The sequence below is a fragment of the Corvus hawaiiensis genome, chromosome 3 (genome assembly GCF_020740725.1).
Source record: "Corvus hawaiiensis isolate bCorHaw1 chromosome 3, bCorHaw1.pri.cur, whole genome shotgun sequence".
NCBI lineage: Eukaryota > Metazoa > Chordata > Aves > Passeriformes > Corvidae > Corvus > Corvus hawaiiensis.
Window position 1 is genome coordinate 105,743,530 of NC_063215.1, and position 24,822 is coordinate 105,768,351.

Sequence of the window (24,822 nt, forward strand, 5' to 3'; positions counted from 1 at the left end):
GGGGATGGAGTCGCTGTGATAGATCATTGTTACAGAATCAATTTCCCCCACTTTGAAAGTGAGATCTCATGTTTTACTGTGCTGTGTGTATACACACCTCCTCTATTTGTATAGCAACAGAAAGATGTTGTATCAAGAGAGGGAGCTGTTTGTTCATTGACGTTATCTTCTGGCATCCATCTCCAGCCTCCTGCTGCGTGGCTGCCAAGCAGGTTCTCCATCTATCTCATCCCATCCTCATGGGGAGCCCAGGACAGCCTCTTCATGACAGCATTTATGGCTTAGTGTAAGGCATTACTTAGGGGCATCCTCTGCTGTCTTCTCTGCTGATTAACTTGCTAGAGAGGAAACTGTTCCATCTTTGAAAGTGATGTCTGCACCCTCGCCAGTGTATTTTACAACCTCCTGTTAGGGTATGGATCCTCCCAGACTTGTGCATTTATAAATGAATAAGAAAACTTAGAAATTCTAAGAAAACTTCTTGGCTGCAGTTTCTCAGCCCACCTGGCAGGCTGCCAGACCTTCACACTACCAGCAGCAGAAGGCACCTGCAGCAGCTGCCAAGAAGCTAAAAAGTAACAAGAGAAATAGGAGAATTTTTAACTAATGCAATGCTGAGGCCCCATACCAAAAAGTTAGCTAATTACAAAGTATTTTAGAAAATATCCCTAGGTACAAAGTATGTTTTAACTGGGGAGCAACACTGTCCCCCTTTACATTAGTAAAATTTAGTGATGAAGTCTCAGAGTAATAGATCCCCCCTAGTTTGCCTAACTAAATAAAAACATACTGAAATACATTAGCTCTTAGTAGTTTGTGAGTGCTGTGCTAAATGACAGTTTATCTTCCTTCTACTTGTGCTTCTAAACAAACAAGCTGTCGCTACCACTTTACTTAGTGCATACTAGCAATTAATTGCTAAATACAAATTTAGCTTTGCCTCTTCCTCTTTAGCAAGAATTACTCATGGAAATGGCAGAAACTTTCTCTTCTATGCAAGTCTCAAGGGATCTCTCTTTTTTTTTTTCTTAATAAATACAGTATTCCTAAATGAAGATAATTGTTTCTCATGGTGGAAGTGTTGAGAGAATAAAACAGCATAACACAGGGTTGTAATACTTTTTCTGTCTTTCTTTTGTTTGAAATGTCTTGGGTTTTGATGCCTGGAAACTTTTATTACCATCTCTGTCATGGATTGACTGCTGGCAGACAAACAAAATTTTTCCCCCAGTATTTAATCTTTCCCTCTCTTCTGTTTCATCTCACGTTGCCTTTATGATGAGAATGAACTTTGAGTCACCCGGCCTATTCCCTCATACCCTCATGGCTTGTTTCTCAATTGTTCGGTATTACTAGGGGATTTTTCCCCTGCTTCACCCTTCCACTTTGCACATCTTTCAGTGTTCTGAGTATTATTCTGTATTTTGGTGTCTTTAAAGGGCAGTGGTACATAGAGTGAGATATGTGACTGACTGATGCATGTGTCGCAGACAGGTACTAGAGCCCATTCCTGTATATCACTACAGGTTTGCAGTCCCTTCTTCAGAGTCTTCTACAATCACTTGGGATACTGCTCAGGACCCTAAAAATCATGTCCACTAAAGGCATATGAATGCAGGCACATAAAACTATCTGGTTTATGACATAATCAAGGAGTTTAAAGTGAAGGCATTCTTGTAATGAACTCTGTGGAATGGAGCTGGATAAACCCTTATAAATGTACCAGATTTTCATCTGTCTCTCTGCTAAAACTGCAGTTTTTCTGTGTTCCTTGTGCCATATCTGTATTTTATCTTTTCTTTTGTCCTGTCCTTAGTGCTGTCAGAGTCTGCCTTCACATGGAACCTTGGGATAGTCAGACTTTGTGGTCTGATTTGCAAAGATGATGCATGGATGGCCAAAATTAACCACAGTCTTCCTAACAGCTCCTAATTTTGTTGGTTTAAAAAAGGCTGGGGGAGCAATCCATTATTGTAGCACCTCAGCTTCTCCTGCAGTGCTATAGAATTTGTAAATGGTGGTTTACTAGGGAAGGGGCACCTTTACTGAAATGCATGTATTTTCCAAACAGTTTAAGCAGAGCACTTACATTAAATGCTAACTTTTGTTTAAGAGCTTGATTACTGAATAGCCAGCCATGCTTTTTTAATTAAGTTACTATTTCTTTTTCTCGTGAAGTCACAGATTGCCTTGTTCCACATGTTGAAGATGCAGAGGTTCATAACAAGACATACAGGACTGGCGATAAGTTAATAATCAGCTGTCATGAAGGATTCCAGATCCGTTACCCTGACTTAGACAACATGGTTTCCATATGTCAAGACGATGGAACATGGGATAATCTACCCATATGTCAAGGTTTAGTACTCCAGCACGTCCTGTTTTATAGCTCATGCATCTTGTGATAGTTTGCCAATATTTTTTCCTACAGTTGTAAGAATGTCAGTGATCTGATAAGCTCCACAATGCAGTGTTTGAATAGTGCTGCTGCTAAGATTCTTTTGATTTCTCTCCCCCTTTGCTCACTGCAGGAAACGTGTTGCTTCCTAAACATTCCCATGCTTATACTACTACTGTAAATACTGCTTTTTTGTTTGCAGAGCTAAAATCTGACACAGATACACTGCATTAAAAAGTAAAAAACAACCAAGGTAATCAGTCAGAAGTTCTGATGGGCATCTCACATTTTTTCACCAATTAATTTTTGAAAAGATTAACTGCACTTTATCTTTCTTTGCCTTGTGCACAAGGCAGGGGTAGAGGAGAGAAGCTGGAACCTGTTATTCTGTCAGAGTTTTCAGCAAGAGCTGTTGATTAGATTCACAGTCCATTAAACCTTTATGTATTGACTGAAAATTCAAGGTGTGCACAGGAATGATTTTGGCCAGAAAAGCCATTAGCTGTAGAGCTAGAAATATCAACAGCATGGGATCCCAGCTCAGCTTGGACTGGGGGTAAGCCAGCTTTAGTGAATGGAAATTCAATAACCCTGGGCTCCTTTTCCACATTTCTAATAAGCACATCTGAGTACCACTGACTCTGTTTTAACCAAGTCACATCTTGGTAACAAGCTTGGCCCACTGAACAGCAGCGAGAGATTTTAACTGAGGAGCAGACAGGATTAGTCCCAACTTTCCTCAAACCCATCTGTCGCCTCCTAGAGCTAACACTGCTCTGTAGGCACTTAATTACACCGTCACACCAATTTGCAGAGTCGGGGCAGGCAGACAGAGGAGCTGGGACACTTCTCAGGAGCAATAGCACGTCAGACTGTCCCCCAAGATCTTGCCTTAGACTATGGCAGAAACTTAGCCATGTTACCAGGCTAGCTCAGCATTTTAGATGCACACATTGTCTCTGAACAGGCCTAACAGCAAAGGGGAGGTTTTGCAAAACCATAGCAAAGTGGATGGCAGTTTTGGAGTGTCTTATGAGCGATGGCATCACGTGTGGCAGTATGAAGTGTACAGCCCCTTTCTGTGGGGGTGCACCTCACATCAAATTAAGGTAGATTAAGACTGTTGCAGTAGGGGGAGATTAATGCTCAAAAGATGGATTTGCAGATGCTGTATTTGCCAAAGATCCAGGTGAATAAATTAGGACCGACAATATTTACTGGGTAAGCAGAAGTAACCCAAGTACCCCTTGGCTTGTTACTTCTGTTGCTGTGTTTATACTGTAAAACACAATCAATTGCTCCTACTCAATAGTCAGTATTAACTGCTTTTCAAAAGAAAAGCAGTGCTAATAAAAGTTAAGAAATCAATTGCACAAGACCCACGTGCTGTGATTACCAGACAGGCAGAGAATAGGCAATTCAGATTCAAGACTGCCATATTTTGCCAAATTCTTTAAAGTTACTACAGAATTGTCTCCAGAATTTTCTTTTTGCCTTGTCAAGCACTTGTAAGACCAAAGCCACTTGTCTACTTGCTCTAGGTAGGCTGTCAGTTACATTTCTACGGCCCTTTCATTACAACAGGCAGGGGAGTCTTATGACACTAAGATGCCTTTTTTTCCCTGCCAGAGCAGTGGGAAATGATTGTAGAGTGTATAAGAATCTAACCTCAATTTTTGCCATGAGCTAATAATATTAATTACTGATCTGGAATGATGTGAGTTACTTAGCAAAAAAATGTCAAAATGAAGTTTTTCAAGCAGCTTGAGTTGTTTGGAGACCTAGGAATTTTCACGAATGCTTGGCTGTCATACAGATTCAAATAAATCTCTCTCCTGCATGACCAGGAACATAATGAGCATTAAAATTCTGAGGCAGCAGGACCAAATTTTCCCTGATACAGTTCAGAGACGAGTAAGCTTGGTCTCGCTTGGGCAGTCTGTGCTCTTTCTGTCCCACTGGGGGCTGCTTATGTTGTCTTGCTTGATGGGCTGCTCAGTTTGTAGGAGTTAGTGTGTTGTGTGTGGGGCATTCTTGATCAGGGTACAAGCAGCAGCCAGCAGATAGGATGCTTGAAGCTTTATTTGAGCAGGGACATAACCAGCTGCTTAAACAGCTATCAGAATCATTGCTCTGGTGGTACAGCATGTTGCAAAAATCATTCAGGCTTTTTCTCATGTTTTCTTTTGGTTTTGTTCCTCTCCCTCAAAAGACCTTTGCAAGGAAATGGCCACTTGAAATGCTGCTGAGGCTTTTATTTTAAATGCCAGTACCTTACAAGAAGTTCTCAGACTGATTTTTGTTTCCTCCTCAGGTTTAAAATTATGGGAGTCCTATGAACATCCTTTACAAATTCCTAGTAGTGGCAAGAAACCTATTTATGGACTGCCATAATTCAGCTTCCATTAGTCACATAATTCTAAAATATTATTTTTCATTCCCTGATTACTAGTCATCTTTTCTCCACATTATTGCAAATTAAAAAATTAAACAGTATCAAGTATTACCCAGAGGGTCATTTATAGGGCCATGAGGAATGACATGTTACAAAGACATGCCATCTGTTAAATTCACTGCTCTCTGTTGCCCCAAATTTGGTTGGCAACCATTTAGCTGTCACTGCTCAGTACCATCCATGATACAAATCCCTCAGGAGTAATTCCAGAAGTAGAACTGGAACATAGTCTCTGATTCTGACTACATTTACAATTTCTGTTGATAAGAGGTACCTTAACTTTTTGATAACCTAGTCTGAGACCTCGCTTAATGTTTATCATGGGGCTCTCTTAGGAAGTCATGTCCCTTTAGACTTTCTCAAACTGGAATTTCAAAGTCATTAATTCTGCCTGCAAAGCTTTTACAATTGCATGCACTTTGTCACAGGAATGGTTTTAATATTTTAGAGGGTTTACATGCTTGTCATTTTTAAGAGGAGGAATAAAACTCACTGTTTCTATAAATGACAGTCTTTCTTTAATAAAGATTCTACCTCAAAAAGAAATTGCCATCTGCTGAACCGGTGAATGTTTGTTAAACAAAATACTGTCAGTTTCAGAAAACCTTTCTTGTATTTGTTGGGAGTGAAGCCCATGCTAGCAAAGCGTGTGGGCTAAACCACAAAAGGGTTTGAAACAGAATAATGAGGCAGATATATCTGAGGGAGATCATGCAGACATGCCATTCATAGTGGAGAGGATGAAAAATATCACACTCTTCAGTTTAGAAACTGCAACTGCGATGTGTGAAGATGACTGAGATAAGCACTTGATAATAAAAGAAACCTCCCTCTTCTTAATTTGCAGGTTGCCTGAGGCCATTGGTTCTTCCTCATAGTTACATTAACATATCTGAGTTCGGGGCCTCCTTCCCCGTAGGAACAGTGGTGTATTATCAGTGCTTTCCTGGATATAAACTAGAAGGGGCAGAGATCCTTGAGTGCATGTATAACCTTATCTGGTCAGATAGCCCACCTAGGTGCCTTGATGTGGAAGGTAAATGTCTTACTGTTTGTTTATCTTTCCATTTTGCAAGATCTGCATGCTCTCTGTGATTTTAACTCAGGGCAGTGGCTATGGTTCCACTCGCTGGGATGTTTCCAGTGGCTGTGCAGAGCCTGTCAGGGCTCTGCTGTGTGCAGCCTGCTGAGCTTCACTGAACCCTCAGCTCTTGGTGTTCCCTGAGTAATGTTTGCTCTCGCAGTGTCCCAAGTGCAAGAGGCAATGCTCCTAATGATTGCTTTGCCCTTAAAATGCAAACTCTCTGCTGCCTTTTTGATCAGAACACTGAAGTTACATAACTCAGCTCCCTGTGCACCTGGTCAGAGCTCCTACACATATGTACAGATTTCTGTGGTAAGCTAAAAAATACTCCACAGAAGATCTTAGTTAGGGCTGTGCCAGCTGCAGTCATTATTTAGCACCACATGGTGCTGCACACCTGAGTATTTGCTCTCTCATGGTAGTTAACCTTAAAGAAGGATTGACAGCTAAAACGACTGAGCTAATTTATTGATGAGGAACATAAAAACAATTCAGTGTGAAACAGAGGTAAATCCTACTGAGCCAAAAGGCTCAGTGACTAGAGCCTGTGACTAGAGCTGGGATGGAGGGTGTTGTAGTGCATTTATATTTGCATCCCAGATATTTAAAACAGAGATACTGGATAGATTGCTCCATACTTTGCCAGAACTGCATAAACTACCCTCCTCCATCTTGGCATCTTGAATGAAACATCCTAGGGAGTCAATGAGAATCCAGGTAACATCCTCTGCATTTCATTCCCCTAAAAGAACTACATTTTTGTTCTATTTCAAGCCTGTAAGGAAGCTATCTCTATGTAGAATTTAGCTAAAAGCAGTTATAGGAATTCATATGTGATGCTTATGTCACTGAACTAAGTGCTAAGCATTCTGGAAGTGCAAAAATTTGCCAAAAGCATCAACAAAGTGATAAACTACACAAAAATAATTAAATGAGCCTTATTTTTAGCTGGCAATTCAAGTTCCAAAATTCAAAAAATGCCTTTTGAATTTTGGAATGACAAAACAAGATGATTTTTTGTTTGTTTGTTTAGCTCACCATGAAAGATTAATCCTCATTCAGCTAAGCCATTTTTGGAAGGCTTATTTGTTGTTGTTTATAGCTTGGAAAACACATTAAAAAATCAGAAGGGCCCTGTTAGGCTTAATCCAAACAATATAACTGATTTCATAAAAATGACAATTCTTCATTTAGAAAGATAAGAGCATGAAACTCAAGCGTGTGAAGCAGAAAAAGTTGTCTTACTGTCACTTAACACAGGTGAGCATTCCAGCTGCTATCAAAATACCTGGGAAAGCTCATGTGCTCGTTTCTTGCTTGTATTATAAAGTCATAGAGAGGCTCTTTTTCTTGATAGTTTAAAACATGAGCCAAGAACTTCTGCCCTGACAGTTCTACACTTTAAATAACATGTCAAAAGTTATCATCCCCACTCAGCTATGATGATCTGTGATGGGGGCATCAGTGTGTGCCAGACGCTGGGCCAAGGCCATCGGGGAGGCCTCCCGAGTTCGGATTTTGCTTCGGCCTCCCTTTGAATCACTTTCTTACTGCTCTCTTTAAATGCCAGACCTCTCCATGGTGATTTCACGTGGGCATCCCATCAATGCATGCATTGAGTGAACCACAGGAGACCGAAGTCTGGAGCACAACACTAGCAAGAGCTGGTTTGGCTCAGTTTCGGGGCAGAAGAGAGAGCTTCCAGCAGCACTGAAAGGTCACCCCTGACAGCTCCCCTTGTGAACTCGGCCACAGGGCTGCTTCAGCAGGTGTGCAGTGATGTTCAAAATGAATCCAGATAGGGTAAATCAACTCAAGATGCCCTTGTTTGAAGGTGCTTGTTCAAGTGATTTATGCAAGGAGTGCCAGTCTCCAGGAATCTTGTTACAATTCACTACTCTTAATTAGTGGACGAAACTCTTTCCCCTGTGTATTTTTTTATTCTCCACCTTGCATTCCAATGTCAAGCTCATTTTTCAGCGTTCCTTTTATGTGTGCGGTGTAATCTCGCCAAGCAGTATTTTTCACAGAGGAAGTCGGCAAATAACAAATTAATTCCATTTATTTCTTTCCATGTTCAATTAAAAATGTATTGTAATGACATTTCCTGCTCAGTATTTTAATATGGTAATGATTAAAAGCAAATGACTGCTAGGAAGCTATAGCAAACCATTTGAGAGCTTTTATTCTCCTATAAACAATGCTGCTTACAGCATCCTCATTTAGATGTATGTTCTTGTTGAAGCCTCCACAGAAGGGATTTCCTAAATTTGTTTGTAGTCACAGAAATACTACATGTCAATCTGGTGAATTTTCCCCTCTTTGTTAGGGCAAAATAAATTCTGAATGAAGGGTTTGTAGCTCTATTTAAATAGAAGGTCACACCAGGGACCACTCAGCTCCTATTGCACATCAGGCTTTTTAGTGCTTCCCAGCCTTACCCTCAATATTGCTGAGTGTGGAGCTTCCACCAGCTCGGGTGAGAGACTCATTTTTGCTGTTAGGGAAGGAGTTTTTTTTCTGATAAGTGAAATCAGTGCTGCTTTAGTCAGAGCAGTGCATAGAAACTGTGTCACCTGGCACTGAAGGGCAGCCAGCAGTGCAGAGCTGAGCAGTGACTGCTCAGAAACAGCTGTTTGCATCTGGCCAGGGCAGTGGTTATGGCTCCGGCAAAAAAGGACGCCTCTAGCTCCGATTGCCAAGTGTTAGCTGGTGCAGGACCCTCTTCTTAAATGGTTGTACTTTGCCAGATTTAAAACATTTGGATTGATTTTTGAGTGCCTGCCTCAAGCTGAATCATGTGGGAGGCTTCAGTTGAAATGGTTGAGCGATATCAGAGAAGGACAGTAAAAGAAACAGTGGTGTTTTACCAGTGCTGGAAGATTTTACAGTCATTTAGAGGATAAGATGAGGCATCTTCACACTGAATTTTCTTCTTTAACTTTCTTAATTTCCTTTTTTTCTAGTGGACTTCTACAATTATGCAGAAACTTTTTAAACCTTCTTTTGTACTGAAACTCAATAGACACTTCCAAGAAAATTGAAGGAAAATGGGCTTTGGGTTTTTTTATATGATTTTTAAATTACCTATTTGGGGTTAATTATCCATCTGTAGAAACTGATGTTAGTGATTGCCTTCTGTAAAATCTGGTATGTAAAACATGGGTGCAGAATTAATGAGAGTGAAGAATATCACATGGGGTATAAACATCAATTGTAAAATAAATCAAATGGCTTCCAAAAACATTGGAGGAGAGCAAACACTTGAAAACATACCTGTATGGAGCTCTGTGAAATGAAACACTTAAAACCAGGATATGTTCATAATATGGTACTTTAAGGTGAATAAAGATATTACACAGGATTTGGAGAAACAAGAAAAAAACAACAAAAAACCCCAAACCAAACTGAAAAAAATCCCTTGGCCATGAGTACTTTGGGAATGTGACCTGTGTATGATTACACTCCTTGCCATCTGGACTCTGTATTTTAATTTTTCATGCCCTCTGGAAGTCTTCCAGGAAGATGTAAGGAATAGTTCTTATGAAGAACTGGGTGGAGAGTGGCAAGGGAGGCAGATGAGGAGAGGAAAGGCTGGGAGAATTTGATTATAATGCTAAAAAATAAGGCAGTTGTAGGGATAGTGTCATTGGGAATTCCCAGCTTTGTATTTAAGAGTAAAAGGGAAAACAGGTTGATTCAATTTGCAAACAGTAGACATGATCCTATTACTTAGAATTTCTTGTTTCAGCATCATCCCAGCTGAACAGAAAAGCTGGTCTTGCAAGGAATCAAATATATTGCAATATCAAAAACTTCATTCTGCTTTCTGGGACCAGCAGATCCTCTAGCTGAGGTTAAGCTTGAAAGAACGTAAAACAAAAAATATTTCAAATTTGTGTCGGTAGATTCGAAATTAAAATGAAATAAACATGAGAAATAGACTTCAAAGGGGAGATTCAATAAGCAGAAGAGAGTAAAAACACAGAAAAAAAAAAAAAGAAGGTATTTCCAAACTCTGGAATATAAAGCCCACCTGATTGTGAGGGTAGATGAAAAGATACAAAGCTAAGCAACCATAAAGGTGCCGAAAGGATTCTGAAAATCATAGAAACTATGGAAGAAAGGTAGGAGAAGGAAGGAGTTAAGAAATTTGTACAACAAAGGCAGAAGTGCAGGGGAACCCAAACCCCCCTTACCTGGGCACCAGGAGATTTCTGGAGAATAAAAAGGGGTTAGTCAGATGAGAATCAAAGCCAACAAAGTATGCTGCAGAGAAAAAAATACTGCAGAAAGACAGGTAAGAATACAGAACAGAGCTTTAAAACTTTTCTGCTCATAAGCCTGGGGACAGACACATAGGGGCTGATAATTCTTATTTAGAACCTAGAAAGTAAAGAGTATGAAAGAGGAGGGTGATATTACAGATGAAATTCTGTACAGTTCAAATAGTTCAAAACAAAATAGCTGAAACTTTGTAACCAGTTATGTGCGAAATACTTTGAAGGAAAACTTCGCAAATCTGCATTCTTCTATAACAGTTCCTAATGCCACGAACAGTGATTGACACCGAGCTATCTATTTGATAAACTAGGCACTTAAAATCTTTTAAGTTCTTGAAGGAACATAGAGCAGCACTCTGAGAAAAAAGGATAGAAGTCAGCCTGTAATCAGTTATGCTCAGGAGATGGGATGAAGTAAGCAATCCTAAGCCTGAGGTGTTGTACATCGGTACAAACGCATTTTTCTCTCTGTGTTTCTTTGCTGACGTTGAGAAGGCTTTAGATAAATTCCAACATGACAGACTGATGTGTATCCTCAGGGAAGATAATGTTGATGCAGCACATCTGCAACAGATAGAAGTCCTGTAGAGGGAGCAGAGGGCAGCAATACAAGCAAGTCATGAAACACTGTGGTATTGAGAAATTAAGTGAGGTAGATATCAGGATTCTGTTTTAGGTTTGCACCTACTCAGCTTGCAGGCAGGAGGGAGAATAAATTAAATACTGCTCAGCTGCTGAAGAGGTCATCCAGGTTAACTGAGTTAATGTTAACATAGGACATATTGATAGCCTGGTTTCTAATAGCTGTGACTACAGTGGTATTTCACTGCCTACAGCAATACTTGTGACTCAGAAACTACAACCAGCAGTAAATGCTCAAATAGCACCAGACAACCATATATCTAAGGACCTTTATTAGGGCAACACCTTTCTGTCAGTGACACCTTTAGTCTGATACCCAAAACATTAAATAGGCAGACAGTGTCTCACCCTGGGGGTGCTTGTAGCAGAAAGCAAGTCTGATGAAGAAGTTTAAGAGGATAGTTTTCTTTAGAAAAAGTCATTCAGTAATTCTCCTTGCTTCTGCCCTGTCAACAGTTCATTCATGCATCACCCAGGAGTGCAGAAATTATATGCATCCATGTATGAATGTGGAAGGTGAGCACTTTAACTTGGAGTATCTGGATTTTTGTGCTGTTGGAAAATGCTGAACTTGATCTGTCCACTTTTACCCACAGCTGAACAGGTGTAGAAAAGAATTGAATTCAAAAGGAGCACGGAGAGACATGAAATGCTAGACAGATAAGTCATGTTCTTCTGTGGACATGCTGCTAAATAGTCATCCAATCTCTTAACTCCAGCAGCTGTGTTGCAAAGTGAAACACAAAGAAAAACAGACCAAATTCAAGGCAGAACGGATACGCACCAAAGTGGGCTTTTTGCAGCTCTTGTTGTAAGGGATGGAGGGTTTAGAGAACAGGCTCCAAGTTGAAGACATTGTCCAAAGAACATAAATAGCATTATATTTCTACGTGACTGCTCCTTTTTTGCATTGCAGAAATCTTCCTTCATCTTGGCTGGGATTGAAACAGATGCCTTCTCTACTGTTCATACTTCTTCAAGAAAGCAACAGAATAACATCTTGTAATCTGTTTCTTTCATGTCTTTGGTATTGCTTGTCGCACAGGACTGCCACAGTAAATCATTGTTTTACACCTGCTCTATCACCTCTGTACCTTTCAGAAATTCCTTAGCATTTCCAGAATCAGCCAGACATCCCAACGTTTTCATGGAGCCATAATTTCTGCCCTGAAGTTGCACATGAGCAGCCAGATGCATGTAGTGTTTTATCCACACAGCTTTAAATATACTGTAGATTAGGTGGGAGACAGCAGGCAAAAATTCTTCCTGGGGGCTGTTTTATAATACTAATCTCTAACTGTATCTGACAAGGCTGCTTGGAAGGGAAAGTAACACATTGCCTACCTTTATGGACATGTTCATTAAATTTGGCCACATAGTGCACTCACAGAACATCTTCCACAAATGGAGGGAACTGTAGCTACGGACTCTGTGCATCAGGAACTCTACTCGCTTGTTCGTTTCCAGAGATAAAAACCAGTATTTAAAGGGTGGCACTTTCACCAATCAGTGTAGGCAGGCACTTGGGAACTGAACATAAATAACAGAAAACAGCACTCCTCCATGCCTTCCTGGGCTTGTAAGATGGCTTGTGAAATTACAGTGGTAAGATCACCTGCTGGTTTTCCTCCCCATTTTTTTTTAACTTGTAGCTCTCCAATGGGCTCTTGTGCTTTTTCGTACCTAATGTGGTCTACCTTGATTTCCTCAGCCTTCAGCTAAGCCCTGGAATACAGCTTGTCTATTCCAGCCTTCTTGTCTCCATCAATTCCTGATGACTGGTGTAGGTAACTCCACACAAGCTCAAGGGATTCTTGCTTATAACAAAGAAGAAAAAGCTATTCAAAACAGAGGGATTAAAGTAACATAAAAACCCACCGATACAGCCAGCTCACAGTGAGCACTGGCTTCTGCAGACATCCCTCACTGGAGCCTTTGGCTGTCTGGCTTTCTTAGGCAGCTTCCAGACTGCTCTCTCTCTCCCCTCTATCTCCATTATACTTGTAAGCATTTTGGTCTTTTCCAGTCCTGAGGTTATCCTGGGATGCCTGTCAAATACCCAAGCCTTGACTTCCATTGGAATTTTCTAATTCCTTCCTGCAAAGTGTCTGTGTAGTCCCCAGCATCTGCTTCTCAAAGTCCTAAAAAGACCATTACTGGTCATAAAGTCAACCACTCATTAGGGAACGAAGAAACAAAACTGGAAGCAAGTGATTGAAGAAAGCCAAAATGATCTGCTGTAAATGAGACCACAGTGCTCAAAGCACTCACATGTGAATAATGAATATAAATATTTCCTTAAAATTGTGGGCCTCTTGCTGAAAGAAGTCCTAACTCTCTAGCTGCAAACTTGTCATCAATGTTTTGTAGTTTAAATGGAACTTTCACTGTTTAACTTAACAGTTTATAGGAAAAAGATCACTTGGGGTGTGGTTCATCCTGTGTTTGTTGTGAAATGCATTTGAAACTAAAGACTTCAGCATTGATATCAGTGTTTCACAGGACACTGTGCTGGGAAGGGGCAGACTTGTTGAGGTTGAGTGTGAATTTGGCATGATGCTCCTGTTGGAGCTCAACTGACTGGACCTGCAAAAGCTGCTCTGTAATTTGGAATTCCAGGAAGGAATAAGTGATTGTAAATCACTGTCTGTTTCCATTTTGGAATCAGCTATTACTAAATTATTTTTAAAATATGTTTGAAACTAGTTTTATGCTGTTTCATTCAGGCTCATACAGCTGCTTTCAGTGACTGCAGTTCTCAGCAAGATGCTGTTTGTCAAAGCTAGACCAGAGAAGCAGCTTTTCTTTAAAAACTTAATTATTCAATTCATTTCACACTCTGTAGAAGGTGAGAAGTTCTTCTCACTGTGTGCACATTGAAAGGCTTACCTCACAGTCATAGCTGGTTCAGAATTACCCAGGGGTGATTGCCTAGGGGTACAGCCAGCAGCCTGGAGCCAGGAGACCTGGGGTGTGTTCCTGGCTGCTTGAACATTGACTTGCTGAGTGGTTGAGAAGAAATTGCTTATCTGTCACGTGTCTTTTCAGAAGAAAACATGTAAGTGGCATTGTGATGGTTAAGTAATCAAGGAAGGTTAAGACTGAAAAGAATTTGGATACTATTGGCTAAGAATAAAATATTAATAATAACTCTTGCTCTAGGCTTTCAAGATATAAATTCTCTGGCAACTTGAGAGTTCAAGTAAGCATCTTGTATCTTTATTACATATTCAGTCAGGCTTAAATAGGATTTACTCTATATATGAGTGCTCAGTTATTTCCATCAAACTTTCTATTCTTTTACTACTCTTGGTGCTGCTGTTTTGCTGTGGGAATGAGTAATCAGAAAAGTTCCTCAAAGCATGGCATCACTTTCAGAACACAAATTCAACGGCCTCCAAGTTTGTTCCACTACAGCTGTAACATGCACCAAGTCTCCCTTCACAGTGCAAGCAGCATTTGTTGTAGGAATGTTTCATTAGGATATTGTTAGGCTAATGTTCACAATAAATGAAAAGTTGCTCCAGTAATGCTTCCTGTTCTGCTTACATTCCTGAAGAGTCTAATTTTAAAAAATCTCATTAAGTAGGTGTTCTTAGAATGAGGTGTTTTGACAGGGCTTATTTTAAAGCAGCTGGTTTTTGTATTTCCCTCCTTTTACAAACCTCTAAATTTCTTCTTCAAGCTTTTGATTGGATATGAGCAGTTGAGTCCAGTAGTTTTTCTTCCATCCTACTTAGAATACTTGAAATTTTAACGAGAATTTTTGTTTTGCTATTTTAGAATTAAAATAGTTTGGGTTTCGTACACCTCTGTAAATTGAAATCTAAATATAGAATAGAAAAATCCCTTTTTTAGTATTCAAAGTGCAGAATTAATTTCCTCAGGCTCTGTCCTGTGCAGTGCAGGTGTGATTCACTTGCTGGTAATACCTGTGGAAATGGACTGGTCTGTCAGGTGAACTGGACAGGAATTCTTATGAATGTGAAAGATAAACTTCTTGGTTGATGATTTGTTTTATTCTGAAGGTATGAAGGGTGATGACACCGAGGGAACCAAGAAACAAGTTTTGTTAGCACAGTGTTCATAAAGAAGCAGGAAAAGGAACAAACATAATCTTCATCTTCTATGTTCCTGTAAAAAAATACAATCTTCAGATCTTGCATCCCCAAGCATGTGTTTGTACAAAGGCAGTATATGGAAGAGCATCCCTCCTTTAGGCCTCAGAAACCAGCCAGTAAAGCTTCAGATGGGGACCTGGCCACCCTGGATGGGAGGGGTCAGACCTGCTGGGACATGCACAGCTGTGGTCTCATGGAGCTTGGGTTAAACATTGGTTGGGATGCAGTAGCCAGATGATAGGTGTCCAGATTTCTGGTGATCATTAGCGTCCTGATGTGTACAAGAATGTCAAGTGAGGGTCAGGAGAAGCTCTTGTTGTTTCCTAGTTTGTGAGCAAAGCAGACGGTGTGTCCCCTTCTGAGCGAGACACACCAGCGTTTTCCCGCGCAGTGGAATTTATAAGTTTTTATTTGTGTCTTTCTCATCTGGCAGTTTCATCTTAATATGTTCTCACTCCTTGCATAATGAGCAGGCATTCACGATGTGTTTGGAAGAATTTATTCTTTATTTTTTATTTTATTAAGAGTTTATTAGGTGCTGATGTCTCTAATCCTGTCAATCCCTGTGTCAAACAGGAATGGCTGGCCTTACACTGGGTTTTCTGCTAACTAAGCAATTAATGTCCTACACAAAAGGTGGACTACTAGCTTGAGAGAAATAAACACAGGTGAAAAATAAATTTGCTTGTTCCTACCCCTTATTTTGTTTTATAAGTGAGTGTCCTGTACTGCAAGGCATTTTTGCTTTTATTTTTTGGCCCACATAAAAAACACTGGGCAAAACCTGAATGATTACCATCTGTCTGCTTTGACCACAGACTAAACCCACTAGCCTTTGAACACTGACTGAAAAACAGGTTTTGAGCAGTGTAAATATCTGTAACTCCACTGTTATCTCTCTACCAATGGCTTTTAAAAAGTCAGGCAATGTCTTTATTCTGTGCCATCGATGTTAATTGAGAATATGCTAATGCCAAAAAATTTTCCCTCCCTCCTCCAGTTCCAGTGCCAACATTGCAGAACTACTGCAGCATCCTCTGGGCAGAGTTTAAAAAGCTTCTTGACCATAATGGGTAGGAAAAATCACTGGGTGAACCACATTAATTCCTCAAGTGCCCGCAGCCTGTGCCACCCTTCCCTGGCCCTACTCCAAGGGATGCAGCTCTTGCACTGCCAGGCTGTGATGGAGAGGGCACTCTGTGGGGCAGACCAGCCCTTGCCTCTGCTCCAGGCCACAGTGTCACACTGCTGGTAACACAAAGCTCAACTCCCCAGGTTTTAAGCTCTTCTTGATAGTGCTAGTCCTTCATTAAAATCAGCCAGAGCAGAAAGCTGGTCTCAGTGGAGAGCCCTCAGCTCCAGCAGCTCCTAGGAGCAGGCAGGGAAGTCCACCAAATCAAATCAGGAATTCTTCCCTTCAACTTCCTTGAGTAACAGGACTCTTGAGCATCCAGGAAGGGATTTGTTTGCCATATAAACACAATTGCTCTTTCTTTTTGATGAACGATTCAACTTTTCAGCTGAGAATGCTGAGCTATAAAGTTCCTGTAAATCCCCATACAGTCTGTGGGCAATTGCTGTACAAAGACAGATCCAGAGACCTGGGATCACCTGCTGCAGAACCACCAGCAGACTCTGTTTGAATTATGTCCGTCCCTCTGCCAAGCTCCAAAGTTAAGGACACAGGCATGTGGTCTTTTAATGCTGGTTGTCAGAAAATACTACTGGATTATCCATGCTGGATGTTGTAATTAGAGCATTAAAGTCTCCAAAGCCTTATAAAGTGAAGATGCTGAAAGCTATTGGTAGTAAAAATTTAGTGTCATTTTTAAGAAAAACACTTAGGACTTTTTTTTTGAGCTGTGAAAACTTCCTGAAGTAGAATTCCCTTATTTCTACGATTAGTGTGCATACTGCTATTTGGCAGTGAAAATGTACTTGTCAGATACACTTCCATTGTAATCAGTGGCTGTTTTCATTCTGCGAGTTTGATGCATTTGCCTGAAGTCCATGGCCTGTAATTTCCAAACACAATTAGGGTTCATCACTGGGAATGCTAGAATTTTAATTTTCCTAAAAAACTTCAGTGGCCTTAGGTTTGGCACCTGAGTTTTCCTCCATATTTGATCTGGCACATTCCTTTAATCCGTGTAACCAGTGTCATACACTGGCATCAGACCCTATAAGGTGACCGGCTCTGCACTAAAAATTTTCTGTCACTGGGAGCCAAGAGAGTTCAGCAGCCTTCCAGACTTTCATAATCTTTATTTTCTATGATCAAAACTAAGGCCCACTTGCTGGCTGTCCTTCCACTGGCTTTAAAGGATTTTGGATCAGGATGACCATGGGAATGAAGTGAGTTGAGAAAGGGACTGAGTGTACGACTGACTGCCCAGAGCTCAAAGTGAGTTCTTTTGGAGTTGTTTGTGATGTATCTTTCACGTGATTTGTGAAAAGAGGCTTTGAACCTGAGTGCTGCAGACGGTGCATGGGGGCCAGTTTGCCCGTGGAAGTGTTAAAGGGATCCTGAAACTGGTTGAACGTAAAGTTCACAGGAGGCGGTGAGTGATACTCTAAGAGAGTTAGAATCCCTGACCCTTGCAGTCCAGTTGACATAAGAATGAAGCACTGTTTCAGCTGAGCTAAAAGCCCTCATTTTCAAACCTGTTCCATTACATCTGCTGGTTGCATTTTCCTGCAGGAGCTGTTGGCAGGTATGACCCCTTAAACCTCGACTCTAATTCATGACTAATACTTGGCAGGGCAATAAAAAATTGTTTGCAGAAGTTTCCAGGCAGCACCAGTAGACAAGCATTTCCCTTGAAATATAGATGTGTCTGTGGAAGGGGTGGCACTCTTTTTAGTACTGGGGATATATCCTACACAAGGAGTGATACTCTTGGTTTTGGGTGTTATAAAATACACCTCCATTTGTAAACAGACTGACAGCTCCGTATCTGGGTTGTCCCCACAGTGTATTGCTTTAAATCTGCCTAGAAACGTGTCATTCTTGAGCTGACCCACATTGCTGGGACGCCAGCTTTGAGGGATTTTTTATTCAGCAGGCTGCTTTGGTTCTCAATGACTTTAAGAGGTTAGGGATGATGTAGAGGCTACATTGCTGGAGGGGAAAATTAGTTTCTCTGAGTGTTGCTCTTTGTGAAAAGGTGTGCTCTACTTGCTCATTGCTAGAAAGGTTGTGGGCATCTACACATCTCTTGCACACTGCCAGAGCCTGGAAAAACTCAGTTCCAGAGGAGCTTAAATTGTTCTCTTCCTTTGTTCTCATGCTCTAAGCAGAGGTAATAAAAATACACCAGGTTTCCTTATGGTAGGCCAGGATAATGGCTTTCACTGATCATTTTCTTTTTAACACAAGAATGATTAATAGGTGCTTTCCTACTATTTCAGTCTGACAACCTTGCCCTAATCTCAAGAAAATTGTTTTCAGTATTGAGTTGACTTCCCAGTAAAGTATTCCTCTTTGTTGTGGGCCCAGAGACTTTGGAAAGTGTGCAGAGCATTGAGGATGTGAATTTTTATGTGATTACTCTGATTTCAAGTTATTATTAAGCCTTGCCAGTGAAAATGCAAACAAAACCGTGTCTCCGGAGGATGGGGAATAGACATTGCTGCACATTGTAATCAGCCTCTCTTGAAGATTCATTTAATATCTTGTGTATTTTTTTATGAAATGCATTATTCATGTAACAAGATTCACAGGAAGAAGCAGCTGAATTGTAATTTCTGGGAAGATTCTTCTTCCAAGAGATGTCATTTTCATTATTTAAATCAATGCAGTAGGTCTTGCCTGCATGAGAGAGGCGTGAAGTGAAGGGAAGAGCCTGTAGATGAGGTACTGAGCCAGCTGGGAACTGCCTCTGAAGGGAAATAAAAGCAGCCATCCAGTAACTGAAGCCCCCTTTTGGGTCAGTATGTAGTCATTTGAAACATCATTACACTTTGTAGAGTTTTTTTGCTCTGTGCTAGAAGCACTTAAGAAAACAGTAATCAACTAACACTTAGACAGTGGAAAAGTTTCCTCTCTTGTAAAAATACTGCTTGCGAGCTGCTTTCCCCACTGCTGTTTTCCAGAGAGTGCTCCCTCAGTTCTCCATGGAGTTCATCTGCCTGGGATGTTGTTCCGGGGCCTACAGGAAAAGTCCCACATGTTTATATTGCAATTCTCTCTTATTTACCTAACCCTAAGTAAACCACTCTACTTAATTAACGCAGGCTCAGCCTCTGCTATATTTAAGACCTCACTCCACCAGTGGTCCCACTGAGATCAGTCAGGCTGTTCAGAAATAACAAATCACAAACACCACCAGTAGAGTTTAAGCTCAATTTAATAAAATTACAGTGATACAGACTGCACATGCTTAAGCAACACTAGGTGCTTTGCATCTCTTGCAGCACTGCTGATGGCAAACTTATTTTTAAAAGGTATTTAATTAATGCATATAACCATTTAATTATGTTAATGTAACAGAAACCAGCATGTTACAGCCCAATTATAAATGCTTCGTGAGGAGCGTGAGTCTCCTTGTTTGGACTGCCCCGCTCCATCGCCAAGCAGCCACCTGATGGGCATGTGTCCCTTTTTGTCTTCCTCTCACCCTCCTCTTCCCACAGAGGATTGGAAGCTTCCCAGATCCCACCTCAGTGACCGCCTGGCATGTGCATCCCTCCACTGGTATGGATGGGCACCTGGCCTCCCTGGGCAGTGGTCTGGTACCACTGAGATAAACCCAGAACCACAGGGAGCTGAGAGGGAGCCTGAAGTGTGCCTGCTGCATTTTGACACTCTGAAGCTTCACTGAAGCTGCCCAGTGGTGGGTTGCTGGCATTAATGTCTTTCTCCTTTTCCCTTTGTTTGTTTGCCCAAGTTTGTCCACTACCTCCAATGGTGAGTCATGGAGACTACATCTGCCACCCGCGGCCTTGCGAGCGCTACAACCACGGGACGGTGGTGGAGTTCTACTGTGATCCTGGTTACACCCTCACCAACGACTACAAGTACATCACCTGCCAGTATGGAGAGTGGTTCCCCTCCTACCAAGTGTACTGTGTCAAAACAGGTAAGGGATAGTCCTATGCTAATAGTCCTGTCTTCCTACAGTCCCTCATTTTGGAGCAGATTTGTAGGTCGGTAATGCCTGCTGAACTTCATCTATTTCATGGTTAAATGATGAGCATTGATTTTAAGATGCTACTAAATATAATGTGTTCCCAAGATCCTGAATGATTCTAAACCATTTTGATCATTACCTCTTGAAATGTGTTTTTTAACATCTGGGTATTTTTATGTGTATGCAAGTTAGGGTCATGATTGCATGTATAAAAAAGCCAGTCAAGGGGAAAAAGCAAGATCTAGCTTCTCTCTCAGCTTAATGTTAAGGCTGCTTTTGGTACATGGCATTGGGTTTATGTGTGGTTTTTACAAGTTGCCTATAAAAAATGTCTGGTCCTAACTGGCACTTCTAAGTAGTGTTGAAGTATTCATATAAAATAACAACAGGAATATACAAGCACAACTCTTGTATTGTCTTTCTGTTACAGAACAAACCTGGCCAAATACACAGGAGACCCTCCTGACCACATGGAAAATAGTGGCATTTACTGCTACCAGTGTTCTGTTAGTACTGCTACTGGTTATTTTAGCCAGGATGTTCCAGACCAAATTTAAGACACATTTCCTTCCACGGTTTGTACTGCTTTCTTTTTTATTTTAAAAAGGGCCTTGGTTCAGTTTTCACACTCAGCACTCCTTGCTGGAGAGATGGAGCAGCTCACAAGCCTTGCAGATACTTTGTTCTGCTCTGAGCAGGAGTCCCTGAACCACTGGTGTGGAAGGGCACCCGCAAAAACCTGCAGTAGTCCTTCATGAAGCTAAGATAAAAGGCAAAGTTTGCCAGATTCACTCTGGGAGTAATTACTGACCTTCTACTGAGAATTGCTGCTTCTGCCTGTAAAAATAGCTGACAGTGTTTTTAAATACTCGTTTGCAGGTGCTGGGGGAATTAATTTTTTAACTACTGTAGACTTAGTAATGGAAGTTTTAAGAAAGAATTTCTTTTTTCTCTATGGACAATTTTATATTAAAGGTTTGCTTTACCTTCATTAGTGTTATTTTCATCACAATTCATAAACATCTCCTGCATCCTCGTTTATTTCCATAAAATACCATGCAGCTGTGAGCATTTGTCATTAATTCACACAGTGCTCTTCATGAGGGAGCCCTACAGCCTGGACTTGTCTAGCTTACTGAAATGGCTTTCAATCCTCCCCTTTTCAGATGCTTTCATGTCTTAAAGGTACCTGAGACCAATTCCCTCCTGCCAGGACTATACTGTGTTTAGTAGGCTACTAAACACATACTTTTAGGGTTTAACAGACCTTCCCAATTAATTGCTTAAAAAAGAAACCAGCTTAATACTGATTAAGGAAGCCTCCATCCTTTGAAAGAAAGGCCTGAAGGAGGCCACAAATCTTGCCACCAAAGCCTTGTCATCCAGCAGTAGTGATCTCAGTGCCTGTTTACTTGGGCTGTAAACACTTTTGTGCTCTAGCACACGTTATTCCAGGGGTTCAGACACTTTTGGCTGGTGAAGTACGTCTGCGATCTTATATATGATACCTACTGTGCACAGCACAGAAAGTGGGGCTCCTTATCTTTTCCACATACCTGTTGACCTTCCCTTGTTGGAATTGTTCTTCACATTACTGGTTTCATTTTTTCCGATTGTAACAGATTCCACCTGCCAACCCAAGCAGAGTTCGGCAGACATTTCTGTGAATGTTAATGACCCTGTAGCTCCATTGGGCATGACTAGAAAGTGCTGTGTTTACTGAAGTTCAGCAGTTGCTCCGAGGTGCTGCTGACATGCTCTTGCTCTCTGTGATAACCCGTCTGTGTTTGACATAGAGGCAACCAGGAGGGCTCCATGGGTGACCCCGACTTCGTGGTGGTGGATGGTGTTCCTGTCATGCTGCCTTCCTACGATGAAGCTGTCAGCAGTGGCTTGAATGCCCTGGCACCCGGATACTCAGCTGCCGCAGACCAGGGGCATATTTTGCAGACAGAAGATCAGAATCCTCCCGCTTACCCCGGTCCCAGGATTCCAGACACGCTGCCCAGCGAATTCGAGACCTGTGGCAGTAGGTCGGGTTCCTCTGAACTGCTCCAAAGTTTGTACCCATCCCTGACGTGCCAAGGGGCAGCGCTTCCCGGCTCAGATCAAACTGATATATCCCAGAGCACTGACGGGGACACTGCATCCACGAGTCCCCGGATCGATATCACAGATGGTGAGTCTTGCGTAGGTGCAATAGGTGAGTCCGTGAACAGGGAACATCATTTGTTTGTACTGGCAGAGCAGGAGTTCACCCAGACAACTTGCTTGTACTTTCTCCATGGTTTTGTCCACACCTTAATTTGGAATTTTTTTTTAATCTGACAACTCCATGGTTATAGAGTTTCATGTCTGCCATATATCCTTGCTAGCTGTGGTGCATGTGATTTGAATGCCAGGCCAGAAGGCTCCTGTCCAGACCCCAGCCTCATCAACAGGGATGTCAGCAAGCACCTGTATACAGCAGCAAAGCCAACCCTCATCTTGCCTGTGCTGGTCTGTTCATCTGCTCCTCAACTCCTACGCTCACAACTCCCTCACATACCCTGGCTTTCACAGCCAATAACAGGATTTTCTCCTTAAAAGAGAAAAGAAATCATATTTTCATACTGGGCCAAAATTAGCAGCCTTTATGAACAAACTCATCATGTCTGTGCATCCAGCAAAAGTGTTCCTTCCATCTAAGGCAAATGAGCCTTAAGCCATGGACATGGAAGTCACAGCATAAGGGGAATGTACCCACAGGTCCAGGTGCCAGAAGGGAGCTTGCCCTGTATTACTGCCTGCCTTTAAGTCAAACATGGGCATGTACTGACGAGATTTCATGGAGTTCTGAGTGGTGCTGCTCAGCCTATTAAGGAAACTAGATGGCTTTCCTTGAGACATTTAGAGGGAGAGGCTCATATCCCACTCTCCACAGTCACTGAGCTGAAGCGCAGTGTCCTAAATTCAGTGTGGGTGGAGGTCTGGGTGGAGGAAGTCTTCCTGCTTCAGAGGGGTTTGGATAGTTTTACTGGTATCACAAGGGGAACAGGACATCCAGGAGGAGAGGAAGAAATTACGGTAGTGCCAGTAAAAGTGCCTGCCACTTCTGAATGCTGTTTCAGTGATTAATGTAGTAGCAAGGATGTTTGCATTTAGGTTTTTGTGGCCCTAATTTGTTGGAGAAAATCTGTGTAGTTTTAGTTATCTAATTTTCATAGAAGTGTTAGAGCCTGAGTGGGTCTAGAATTGTCAATACCCCACGTCTTGTTCAGATATTTGCAATGTCCATTTCTGGTTTTGTAGAATTGCTAACCATAATACTCTGCAAAAGCATAAAGGGAAATTGCAATCAGCAGTCAATGCTATTTCTTTGTTTCTCCTAGAGATTCCTTTGATGGAAGAAGACCCTTAGCCTGCACTGAGTTGTGTCTTCGTCACATTGCACTGTGGGGTGACATGAATCATGAGGATTCAGAGATAGAGAAGACTCTCTGTGGAATTGGGGAGGGTGTTTTCCTACTTATCAATCTTCCACGCAGTGATGTCACCAGGTTGGGTGTATGTCTTAATCCACAGCGGGGATAACAGCATCAGCATTTGGAACAGCAGCAGTTTTATGAATGAATCCTGGGGATTTGATGAGAGCAGATGTAGAAAAAGAACTGTGGCTTTTTAGAAATGAAATGTGTATCTGCATCGCAGAAAGTCATATGGCTCTGTAAGAAATGCTATTGGATTTTGATACTAACTGCCTCACAAAAGCATGTCAAAATATGTAAATTTGCTTATAAAGACTGCTTTAAGTGATCTATGGACCTCTAGTTTATGAAGAATCCTTTCAAGTTTAAAAAAATACCAGTACTGAAACACACACAAAAAATAGGAAAGATCCTCTTTGGCTTTCCTATGATAACCAGGAAGTTTTTGATTTAGTTGTTGGTGATTTTGCTTCAGACCATGTCTGCAGAAAATATAACAGAAATGATGGGATTCATATATACTTTGATGTATGATAGCAAATATATATAAATATATATATATATATATTTAAAAACTCTTAAAGAGAAAGAAAAGGAAAGACTCCCAGGTCACATAATGATCTGGAGATTTTTTTTTAAAGGTAAGGCAGAATTTATATCATAGACAATATTCAAAGTAAAGTATCAATATTTGTATTTATGCAAGACTTCTGTGACTACATTGCATTTGATAAATCCTGCTGTAATATGAGAGATCTAGAAGATGTTAAAATTATGAAATACATGCTTAAGAAATGTTGAACTGCCGTGCTTCAACCTTTCTTAAGCTCTTAAATATATATATATATGAGAGTAATCTACAGTCATAGCCCAGAGCACTGCCTTGTCCCTGTACATTGTGGTAGTATTCTGAGCCATTATTGTAGATACTTTTTAAAAAAAAGAACAATAAAGCTGAGTTTCAGTTCTTTTGACTATTGTGTAGTTGGCCTTTTTTTCCCCTTCCTCACTTCTTTCACCAGCTCGTACCTGAAGGCTGAGAAGGCAGCAGAACACCTGCCCTGTGGCATTTTCAGCTTTACATCCATTATACAGCTGGAAATGAGAGAGTGGTTTTGGTTAAGCAGGGCACACGGAATGGCTGCAGCTTCTGCAGATGCAGTGTGGGTTTTGTTGAGGGCTTTCTCTGCTCTGCAGGCTGTGCCAGAGCATTGTGCTAAAACCTGTATGAGGGGTTCAC

At 41.2% G+C, this 24,822-nt stretch overlaps 1 protein-coding gene across 4 annotated transcripts in view; it reads left to right on the plus strand.

Annotated features, from left to right (window-relative positions):
* Positions 1-24,556, plus strand: part of SUSD4 (sushi domain containing 4) — a 70,251-nt gene extending 45,695 nt beyond the window's left edge. For all 4 annotated transcript variants that reach the window (XM_048298451.1, XM_048298452.1, XM_048298450.1 and 1 more), the window contains 6 exons: positions 2,179-2,358; positions 5,701-5,889; positions 19,873-20,064; positions 20,546-20,690; positions 21,912-22,294; positions 23,487-24,556. In XM_048298451.1, the coding sequence (XP_048154408.1) occupies positions 2,179-2,358; positions 5,701-5,889; positions 19,873-20,064; positions 20,546-20,690; positions 21,912-22,294; positions 23,487-23,515 (1,118 nt within the window). In that variant the 3' untranslated portion in view covers positions 23,516-24,556. The remainder of the gene's footprint in view (positions 1-2,178; positions 2,359-5,700; positions 5,890-19,872; positions 20,065-20,545; positions 20,691-21,911; positions 22,295-23,486) is intronic.
* Positions 24,557-24,822: the final 266 nt, after the last annotated feature.